The sequence below is a fragment of the Thermobia domestica genome, chromosome 13 (genome assembly GCF_964235325.1).
Source record: "Thermobia domestica chromosome 13, izTheDome1.hap1.1, whole genome shotgun sequence".
Lineage (NCBI taxonomy): Eukaryota > Metazoa > Arthropoda > Insecta > Zygentoma > Lepismatidae > Thermobia > Thermobia domestica.
The window spans coordinates 15,461,329-15,473,709 of NC_137466.1; the positions used below are offsets into that span (position 1 = coordinate 15,461,329).

General features: G+C 36.3%; 1 protein-coding gene across 4 annotated transcripts in view; it reads right to left on the bottom strand.

The window, feature by feature from the left end:
- LOC145668025 (trypsin-like) overlaps positions 1–12,381 on the bottom strand; it is a 139,739-nt gene that overhangs the window by 100,352 nt on the left and 27,006 nt on the right. For all 4 annotated transcript variants that reach the window (XM_081735491.1, XM_081735490.1, XM_081735492.1 and 1 more), the window contains exon 3: positions 9,892–9,977. In XM_081735491.1, the coding sequence (XP_081591617.1) occupies positions 9,892–9,977 (86 nt within the window). The remainder of the gene's footprint in view (positions 1–9,891; positions 9,978–12,381) is intronic.

Here is a 12,381-nt window from a genome sequence, read left to right on the forward strand (position 1 = left end):
ACTAATTAAATTCAATGTACAGATAATTGTTGTGGTGAGTTGATTTTAAGTTTAGCGTCCTTTTCAGCAGCCTGGCTATATGAGAAGAGACCTACTGATCAACATGGAATCCGAACCACATGAGCTCCCGTCGGAATCGAACCAGGGTTTCCCACGCCAAAGGTATAGATAATTGTGTCTTATATAGCAGCTAATATTCTTCCTATAAAGTATAAAATAACTAAACACATTGAGGTAAAAAAATGAGAAACCTAAGATATTTCAGATTACTGAAATTGAGATTTAATTCAATTTTGAGCATTATACATCTACATGATTATTCAAGTTGTTTTATAAAGATGCAGATTATGATTATGAAATTAAATCTTAAGTTTGACCTCTCATGCTTATGTCGGCTAGGTAAAGGAGACAGTGATGATGAATGAATGAAAATTGTGGAACGAAGAAAGTGGGAGGAAACAGGAGAACCCTGAGAAAACCCACGCACACGGCGTTTCTCCACCATAAATATCAATTTGTGTAAGCTGGGATCGAACCAAGGACTCCATGCACCAGATGTGAACGCTCTACCACTAAGCCACCATGGCCCTATGAAAAATACAACCATACTTAATATCTCTCTCTCTCTCTCTCTCTCTCTTTCTCTCTCTCTCTCTCTCTCTCTCTCTCTCTATATATATATATATATATATATATATATATATATATATATATATATATATATCGGGTGTTGCAAAATAAGTCTTACAACTCTTGGGAGGTGACTCCTACCAATAAGACAAGAAAAAAAGTTCTCTTGAACTTTCGCCTATCGGACATAGTTTCAGATCTACAAGGTGCCGAAAGCGTGGGAAAATGACTTTCGGACGCCAATAGTTCGGAAACTATCCAACGTAAAGAGGGCGGGTAAAAAATTCACTGAAGAAGTCATACCTGCTCTATTGAATTTTGCATGTTTCACAATCCTACCATGCACGCGCAAGGGATTCCCCAAAGGAACTTAGGGAGTCCCGGGTAATCTGCCGAATGAAAATTGATCTAAATGGATATGAATTGATAGGGTTTCTACCAGGTAACAATAATTCGTTTGTATTAAGTCGATATCTGGAACAAATACAAAATGGCGGACGCCTTCATGCAAGTTGTGTGTGGTTGCATAATCGCCAGGTACGGATGCTGGCCAACAGTGACGTTCTGAGTATTAAGTGTAGCGAATTTGTACTCAAATGCTCTAGAAAGACATCTCGAGTTTCGGTAGAGCACAACACATGAAGCAGGGTGATTCACATGTGTGGAAACACGTAACGAAAAATGCCCAGAAATGAACTCATACTTACTAAACGTGAGTTCAAAGCGTCGGAAATGTAAGGAATAGCACCAAGAACATGAAAGCCATTGCCGATTCACCTATAATATTCCATCAATCAGACGCAATATGATCTTCACGGTTGCATAACAATAAGGATGCAACAACTGAGGCCAAGTTGAAATTGTGCAAGGGGACTCACTAAGAAAGTGAGTAAACTAAATGAATGTCTCTAGTGGGATCGCATGATCGATATTGAAATGTGGCCAATGTGTGTGTTGATATCGACATGTAGCTAATGGACAAATGTCAACATGTTCCACTACTTCTGGGACACCGTCTCACGTGCGAAAACTAGGAAAATAACGTTGTACATTCTGCTATTACATCTGGTGCACCTTTTGGTAGAACGTAACTACAAAACGATTGTATCAATATCCCTCTTTGTTTGGGACATTGTCCCACAGTCGAAATATATGAAAACAAATCCCTTAATCCATGGTTCAAATTCTGAAAGAGGGTGAAAATAACAAACTTGTATCATGTCCCACGTCTTCTGGGACATATGACGTACTCGAAATATAGGAAAATACCTCCAGAAATGTGTATCTTACACACAGTGCACATGCCAAGACAAAGAAGAAAATGAACCAATTTGGCGCATGTAACACTACATCTGGAACACCATACATATGGAAAATAATACGACATGAGAAATAGGAAGAAAGGTTTTAAACCTCTAATTGTTTACAACTGTTCAGTAGGAGTAACAAAATGAAACACACAAGCATGTCGGGAGGCTGTACAAGAGCGCTTGCCAAACAAAGTGGGTACTCCTTAAAGAAATGAATACAGAGAAAGTCAGGCTTCCTCGAGCCTCAGGGCTAGAGTGCTCGCTTTCGCTCGCGTGGTCGCAGTTTCTAATCCTACTGGGAACCCACGGCCTCAGCATCAAGACCCGAGTAGTTGTTTTCCTATTTTTCCCACGTGGGACGTTGTCCCAGCAGTAGTGGCACATGTTCACATTTGTCCATTAGCTACATGTCGATATCAACACACACATTGGCCACATTTCAATATCGATCATGCGATCCCACTAGAGACATTCATTTAGTTTACTCACTTTCTTAGTGAGTCCCCTTGCACAATTTCAACTTGGCCTCAGTTGTTGCATCCTTATTGTTATGCAACCGTGAAGATCATATTGCGTCTGATTGATGGAATATTATTGGTGAATCGGCAATGGCTTTCATGTTCTTGGTGCTATTCCTTACATTTCCGACGCTTTGAACTCACGTTTAGTAAGTATGAGTTCATTTCTGGGCATTTTTCGTTACGTGTTTCCACACATGTGAATCACCCTGCTTCATGTGTTGTGCTCTACCGAAACTCGAGATGTCTTTCTAGAGCATTTGAGTACAAATTCGCTACACTTAATACTCAGAACGTCACTGTTGGCCAGCATCCGTACCTGGCGATTATGCAACCACACACAACTTGCATGAAGGCGTCCGCCATTTTGTATTTGTTCCAGATATCGACTTAATACAAACGAATTATTGTTACCTGGTAGAAACCCTATCAATTCATATCCATTTAGATCAATTTTCATTCGGCAGATTACCCGGGACTCCCTAAGTTCCTTTGGGGAATCCCTTGCGCGTGCATGGTAGGATTGTGAAACATGCAAAATTCAATAGAGCAGGTATGACTTCTTCAGTGAATTTTTTACCCGCCCTCTTTACGTTGGATAGTTTCCGAACTATTGGCGTCCGAAAGTCATTTTCCCACGCTTTCGGCACCTTGTAGATCTGAAACTATGTCCGATAGGCGAAAGTTCAAGAGAACTTTTTTTCTTGTCTTATTGGTAGGAGTCACCTCCCAAGAGTTGTAAGACTTATTTTGCAACACCCGATATATAGATATATATATATATATATATATATATATATATACATATATATATATATATATATATATATATATATATATATATATATATATATATATATATATATATATATATATATATATATACAGGGTGATTCAGTAATGTTGGACAGCCCTGAATAAATCGGAAACCAGAAGAGATATTAGCAAGAGTTTGGTGGATCCAGATACTTGTGGAAGGGGACGTCTTTTGAGGTACCACACGATGTTACCAGGCCAACAGTGTTGCCAGCTCAGTACAAAGTTGTATTTTTTTAAATGGAACATATAGAAGTTTATGCCATCAAAAGAATTAGTACAGAATGTGAATACCAACAAGCGAAACCGCACCTGTCAGTGTTGCCAAATAAGGAAGTTATAAAGCTTCAAAGATCAAGAAATTAAAGTGTCCGTAGAGCAAAACTAGCAAAAAGGCAAGAAAAATAATACTACGGAATGAAAAGGAGTAACCGAAGGAGTAAACCAAAGAACGCACAGCATCCAGTGAGTAACAGGGTTTCCACAGTAAAGGGGGAAAAAATTGAAAATTTTGCAGTTGCTATAGGAGGAAAAGTGCCCATATGACATAATGCTGGAAACACCATAGAAAGTATATGTAAGATTCAGGAATCCTAATAGCGTTTGTTCGAAAGCGATATCTCTAGCCGTTTTCGAGATACACCAAAGGTGTGCGGGGTTTGTAACACTGCATAATTGATTTGACGATTAGACCCGTGTAGTTCTTACATTTTGTTAGGCGTATCATTTTTATTACTCGCTCCTGTAGTTTAGAGGGCGAGGGAATTATTATGCAGTGTTGCAAACTCCGCACACCTTTGGTGTATCTCGGAAACGGTTAGAGATATTGATTTCGAACAAACGCTATTAGGATTCCTGAATTTTACATGAACTTTCTATGGTGTTTCCAGCATTATGTCATGTGGGCACTTTTCCTCCTATAGCAACTGCAAAATTTTCAATTTTTTCCCCCTTTACTGTGGAAACCCTGTTACTCACTGGATGCTGTGCGTTCTTTGGTTTACTCCTTCGGTTACTCCTTTTCATTCCGTAGTATTATTTTTCTTGCCTTTTTGCTAGTTTTGCTCTACGGGCACTTTAAATTCTTGATCTTTGAAGCTTTATAACTTCCTTATTTGGCAACACTGACAGGTGCGGTTTCGCTTGTTGGTATTCACATTCTGTACTAATTCTTTTGATGGCATAAACTTCTATATGTTCCATTTAAAAAAATACAACTTTGTACTGAGCTGGCAACACTGTTAACCTGGTAACATTGTGTGGTACCTCAAAAGACGTCCCCCTTCCACAAGTATCTGGATCCACCAAACTCTTGCTAATATCTCTTCTGGCTTTCGATTTATTCAGGGCTGTCCAACATTACTGAACCACCCTGTATATATATATATATATATATATATATATATATATATATATATATATATATATATATATATATATATATATGTATGTATCAGGAGCACGAATAATTTTCATTTTGGACGTATGGTTTCAAATTGGTATTTAACGAAGAAGTCTGTTCTTAATGAGTGAAATTGATTGGAGTTTAACGTCCGTTTCAACACCAAGACTATATGAGACGTAACGTAAAAACCGAACCACGTAAACTATCACCGGGTGGTGATGATAATTTTGAATTTAACGTTCCGGTCAGCAGAAAGGCTATATGAGACGTGGAACTACTGATTAATATGGAATCCGAACCACATGAGCTCCTACCGGGAATCGAAACCCGGGTCTCCTACGCCTAAGGCGCGTACGCTAACTACCACCGGGAATTGAAATATGTTGATATTGTAAGAATGTTAACGTTCCTTTTTATAATTGATGCACATGGCGAGTAAATATGGCTTAGCTTTGAAACGAAAAAGTTCATCTGATTTTGTTTTTCCAAGCACTTGAAAATAGAACTTCATATTTTAAAGAAAGCCATCCCTATGTTAAAAAATATACTGTACTGAGGCTCGAAACGCCGCCTTCGTTTCTAGAACTATAACAGCATTATTAAACAAGCTTGACCACAGAGGCAACTTACGACAATATGTTGTGAAATAGCTAATAGAATCGCTCCAAGCGCAGGGTTACACTTGGAGTTTTAAATAGTTATTTTCTGTCTTCTTCAGTAATTTGAACTGAAGATATTGATTTATTTCCCATATTGTAACTTTGCGTGAAGCGTGAATTGTATGCTCATCTAAAAAATACAATATTTTCTGTTCTTTCACTTTTACATATTTTTGAGTGTTCGTAATTCCTGTACACTCTGTGGAGTCATTTTCCCTAAAATTTCCCTCGCAATATTCTTTGTGTAATTAACTGACAGACTAAAGTTTCATAATAATCAAAGTTTTTGCTTATAATTTGATTATTTTGCTTTATTTTTCCCAAAAGTCATAAATAATTATTCATCACTATTCTGCTTTGTTATGGAAAGCACAAAGAAGCAATTTTACATTAAGAAAACTGAGTTATTAATGAAAATATGAAAGAGTATATGAGAAATTTTTATTGCGGATGACGATATTTCCTTTAAAGTGAGAGATGCAAGTAACTAACGTTTATCCAAGAAATTTCACAGTTACTGTAAGAATGTACTTACTTTTCTCTCCTGCCTTTTCAAATATGCAGGAAATGAAAACAGCAAGTGTGAAGAAAATTCCCCTCATCGCGTTGCAAATCCCAGACAGAAAAATATATATGAACTTCACTTCAAAATATTTGGGAATATTCCATTAATACACATTACGTGGTTTCCTCGATTAAATATTTGTTGAATAATACTAATACTACTACTACTACTACTACTACTAATAATAATAATAATAATAGACTACTTTCCGTCTACTTTTCCCATTAAAATAATCATTTTTTCTTGTTAAATTAAAGAATAGCAAAAAAGCTACTATGTATACATGCCCACATATTTAAATGTAAACAGTGTAAGAAATACAGCTAGAAAAGTCTTTAAAATAAATAGATTTGGTATTCTTTTGTTGAACTCAATAAGGAAAATAGAATATTGACTATCATTTTAAACATTTTATGATACATTAAATGTTATTTGTGTTATTAGTTTATCGGGCCTATTTTACTTTTGGGATTACGGTTCGCCACTGTACGTTTTAAGGAAAATAACTGGAACAAAATTAACTCAATATCACTGAAGAGTAAGGCATATAATAAACTAACTTTTAGGATATGCAGAAGTAATCATAAAAGCTTTGCTACAAAAATACCTACACACATCCTAATAAATTTAGTGAGCTCCAAAATACAAAGTAACAAAATAGTGTATAAGATTCAGTCTAGAAAGCGATTGTTACTTAAAGAATGGACATACACTATTTCAAGAATACAGATAAGACTAGAAATGCTTACGACACTTTTCGTCTCATCTTGATTCCCATCTCCAAAGCGAGACGACAATTTGTGTTAGCTTTGTCCCGTCTCGAATGTAAAATATTAATTCTCCTTTCGATTTTGTTTGTTTTGTTTTAGAAACGAGATGAGAAATTCTTCTTCTCGTGAGCAACATTAAACAAAACCGAAATATTCTTTCCAAATGTCACGTTTCTGCTTGTAATGATATGGCTTGAGCGATAGTGAGCTCCTAACTTTTAATCTGCTACGAGATAAATATTATTATTAGTTTATTATTATCACTATAATTATTCCTGAAGATATGATAGTTCAAGTATTGAAACATCCGAGTATTCAAATAACTGAAAGTAATAAAATGTGTGTCATCGCTGATGAATCGCAACCAAAAATTCTAAAGTAAAAAAAAAAAAAAAAAAAAAAATGCTGGCTCTTCATGGATCCGATCCGAGAACCTTCAGATTACTGCTTGAGCGCCTTGACTACTGAACCACAATTACTACGCGGCAAATAATGCGTCTTTAGTTTGTTTACTAGTATAACCATTTATTTGGCCTTGTTGCTCCTGAGCAACACGAAAGTACTATATTTTCTCTCACCATCATATTTATTGTATGTCTTCCAATTGGCTATAATGCCTACAAGCAACTACTCTTTTGTCGGAATTTTCTTTTTGCTCTCCGAAAATTCGAAAATTTAGCCATAATGTCACTAGAGTACTGATGTGTTTTCAACATTTGGCGCCTTGTGTTTTCCTCTTGTTTTATTGTGTGCAGCACTGAAGAAATAAAGTTTCGTTTTGCGGTTTGACTACAAGCTAGGCGAAGGATCATTTGATATTTTGTAAAATATTGTGGCGATATCTAACTTACTAAAGTAGTAATTACGCCTTTGATTCTCCTTCTCAGCATAATGTTGCCTTTTAAGTTCCTTAAAGGTTCCAAAAGGTTTCATGTTTCTATCTGCATTCGTTTCTTCTGGAGACGAGATTTAGTGTTATTCGTTGAACGCACTTCGACCGTCCTTTACGGATGGCCGCCATGTTGGCTATGGACATGCTAGCGACTTACAATTTTCACAAGTGGTCTTTACTCGTGATTACCTTTAAACGAGGTACCACACGATGGGGGTTGCTATTTAAAATTTTTGAGTTACCCTCAGAAACTTCCTTTAGCCCCCCTTGTGGGGGATTCTCCTTCTCAGCATAATGTTGCCTTTTAAGTTCCTTGAAGGTTCCAAAGGTTTCAGTTATAAATTGAAACCTGTCAACTTGGCCACCTCTCTAAGTTGGCGACCTGCTTATCTTGGCCTAGTTCGTCTTGAACCTGCATTTTCCTATAAGACATTCGTTACTTACTACTCAATAAGTTTGCCACCTGTCTATCTTGGAAGTTAGCCACACTGAAGCAATGTTTATCCTATGACGATAATGATAACTGTACCTACGTATCTTGGCCACGCAAAATACCGTTTTCTTATTTTTCTTAACTCTTTCGAATTCTCATATGAGAAGCATATGTTCTGTATTTGTGACTGGAGATAAAGAAGTATGTGTTCTTGGAGGTCAATGGCCAGAACACTACCCTGATAAAAGGGTGATGGAAGAAGATGCGAATAAGAAAAGCACGTAGAGGAATTCAGGAAATTGTTGTATGTATTTGTTTACCCTGTCTGTTTTGGTAAAACCATTAGCTATATCAGTTCCTCTCATCAATGGGGAGCTTTAGTAATGCCGGAAAACTCTCAAGATTAAAACTAACCATCTCAATTGTCAACTATTGGTACCTGTCTGCTTGTCAAAAGATAGCGTAGTTTTTGAGATAAGACTTCCCTCAAGATTTTCTCAAAACATCTTTTGCTCCGAGGGAATCACTTCTAGCTCATTACTACACTATTAGAATGTGCATATCTGCCAAAAAGAATAAAACAAATACGTCTAGAGTGAACCACCATTGAGTAACAACTGAAAAGAAGTCATATAAATTGCATATGAATTTCTCAATTTATAACTTAGCTTTTCTTGTTTTCAATCTCAATAACTCAGTGTGCTAAAATATTAATTTCAATAAACTTCGTACATACGCTTCTATTTCATAGTTGTTTGTGTTATTGTGTTTTCAATCCGAATAATCCAATGTACCAGACTAGTTTTCAGGAAGATAAAGGTATGCACATATATTAAACATACTATAGTAATAATTTCTACTACTGTATATTTTTATGATTACTCTATACACATTAATTATAAGTAGCTTTCGTGCCACTGCTTATTAAAATTTTACAATCAAGTAATATTAGAAATCCTATTCTAAAAATACACCAATCACACTTGTTTTCTGTAAGTTGGCCACATTTCGATCGAACCGATGGTGGCTAACATAGACAGGTTTCACTGTATTTGCAACCTAAGGGGAAATATGCTTAGTACGGATAAGTTCTTTAACTCGATTGAGTGTTATCTAATTTTGCATTTTTAATATTTACAAATAAATTACTGCATACCAATATTTAACATTTTGAAAAATCATTTAACGAATAATGAAATCGGACAAGTTCTTCTTTCGAAGTAGTATTACGTACCAATCAGTGGCGCCGGAACCAACGAGCTCAGGTCCTGTTAGACCCCCGAAATTTTCATTGGAGGCTGGGCTCTTCCTCGAATGATCGATCCATACTTTAATAATTGATTTACAGATAGGACTATTATTAACAGTTTAAAAACTCAGCGCAAGGCTTTGTGTTTACTTCAAAGATAGCTTACTACATATACCGCAAAATTTGTCCGTATATTATTTAATACGCATATATGTATAGTCATTTGAAGTAAGTTAACTTGTTAATAATCCCTCATTTGAGTTAATTATAAGATAATTTAAGTCCCCTGACTGTTATCTTCTCATCAGTGCCTTTGGTGTCCGTATATTTTTTTCTGGTATAGTGCTGTTTACTATGAGTACAACTATGCAAAGACTCCCTTTTGTGATTTCATCGGCCAGCGTTCGTCTCACTCCTGTACACAAACACACTTTACGATTTGTTCTTTTAACAGATCGGAGCAACTTTATGCTGCTGTTCTAGTTACTCTACCAGGTGTAATTAATTCTGGAGCGGGCGTGGTTTGGGTTGCCTAACTCACGGATTTTGTACCTCAAGAATTTATGTGGCCCACTGTACAAGGTATGAAGTTGTAAAGTTTCAACTAAATCGTAAGTGCGTTAATCTTTATACGTTTATATTACCTGGTAACACAATGCGCAGCAGTAAGGACACAACGATTTGACAGCAGCACTCCAGCACAGAAATCCTGTGGTGCACGAACAATTGCCTACAATTATAAATTAAAATAAATCAATATAGTAAACGTTTCTTAAAATACTATCTACATGTTAGTGCTGGATTGATAAAAAACGTTGATGAACTAAATTTACACTACACTACACTACAAATTCAAAAAGCAATAAAGATATTTTCCAATATCTTAAGTCAATTATAAATAATAACGAGTATTCCATACAATTTGCATGACTGTATGGAGCATCAACGGGCGGATATAAGGAAAACCTGAGAATTTTAATTTCGGAGCACTCAGTTTGTTAAATGCATGACACACACACACACAGATGCTGTCATCATCACCCAGTCTCGGAGTTGGGTCTAGCGGAAACCCCACATCGAGCAAGGATAATTACAGTAAGAAATTAGAAATATAATGTGTTTTATGGTTCCTCTTATAATTAAACATTACCAAAGTTAAAATACCGTAAATACGCGCGTAATTTTCGCCCTCGCATAATTTTCGCATCCCAATTTTGAAGGGCATTTTCTGTATATTTTATTTTCCTCGCGTAATTTGCGCACGTGAGGATTTGACAGTGATTTCTAAGGTAAGAAACTTCTTAATTTTTTAATGTTATTTTTCTACAAATTTAGAATTCGTTGTTTGTTGTCAATTCTTGCTACAAAGAAAATGTGTACCGGTATTTTCGTGTTATTTTGACTGGGAGGAAAAATAGATGAGCTTCACTGATGTGGCTAATTTTTTTCCCGCATAATTTACGCACCCTTGTTTCAAAACAACTTTTTTCGTCTAAAAACAGTGCGAAAATTACGGAAGTAAATACGGTAGTTCTCGAATCACATTTACAAGACAGGACTTTCCAAAAATACAATGAATAAAGTGAAAAGATAAATTAAAATAAAAGGTTCTCACAACGAGTGAAACGTTAATGTAAAGAGAGAACATGTTAATATAGATTTAATAAAGACTCAGGAAAACGCTGGCTGAGGAAATTTCGCTTTGGGACAGGGTAGTTCATGTTTGTTTATGCCTGATCAGACTTCATAATTTGAGGATGGATTTCTCTGTTAAGAACACAGCATCTTACCGGAAATTCGGAAAGCCGAATTTTTAAACCAACTATCTAACTCTTTGGTTTATGGAACCCGGGGGTTCGATGCCGCGTTCACAAAAGCCCTCCACTGACTTCTATCCTTAGCTAACTACATCCAGTTTCTACTTTGTATTCCAATCTCTGCGAGATCCATCTTAATATTGTCCTCCCATCTGCGCCTTGGTCTTCCTAATTATCGTTTTCCGATTGGTCTTTCAGTCAAGACTTTGAAAGCGTTTCTACTTTCCTCCATCCTAGCTATATGACCTGCCCACGTAAACCTCCTAGACTTGATGACCCTAACATGTTTGGTAATCCGTATAAATTATGTAGTTCCTCGTTGTGAAGTTCTCGCCATTCCCCATTTCTGTTCCTCTTGGGTCCGAATATTCGTCTCAGGATCTTGTCCTCAAATACTTTCAGTCTATGTTCTTCCCTCAGAGTAAGCGACCATGTTTCGCAACCATACAGAACAACACAGACATGATTATCGTTTCGTATATTTTAAGCTTCAGATTCCTCGACAGAATTCGCGACGACAAGAGATTTTGAACCGAATAGTAACATGAATTCCCTGTTTTAGTCGACATTTAATTTCTTCGTGAATATGATTTTCCTCTGTTAATACTGATCCTAGATATTTGAAACTAACCACTTTCTCAAAAGTATTATTTAATATTTCAACGCATCCATAATTTGCTGTATTACGGTCCCTAGGCACCTCCATGTATTTAGTTTTCTCTGCATTTACTTCTAAACCCATGTCCCTGCAAGCGTTTAATAAGATCTCTGCATTTCCTTCTATTGTTCTATCATCCCCTATTAAATTTACATCACCAGCATATGCCACAACCTGATGAATACGGTTCAACTCTAGGCCCTGGTTTCTAGATTTGTTTTTCCTTACAGGGTATTCCAGAACAAGAATAATGGTGACAACGCATCTCCTTGTTTCAGGCCATTTTCGACATGAGAGCTCGTCGACAAAAATTTTCCTACCCGGATTTTACTTTGGGATTCATTTAAACATATCTTAATTAATCTAATTAGCTTTCTCGGTATTCCAAGTTCTGTAAGAACGTTGTATAATGTATCTCTCCTAACTGAGTCGTACGCCTTTCTAAAATAAATAAATAGTTGATGTACCGGGGTATTGTATTCCCACTTTTTCGAGTATTTGGCGAATGGTAAATATTTGGTCGATAGTTGATCGATTTCGTCTAAATCCGCACTGATAATCTCCAATAATTTCATCTGCGTATGGGGTCAATCTTGCTAATAGAATATTTGAAAGAATTTTATAGGATATTGACAGAAGAGAAATACCTCGATAATTAT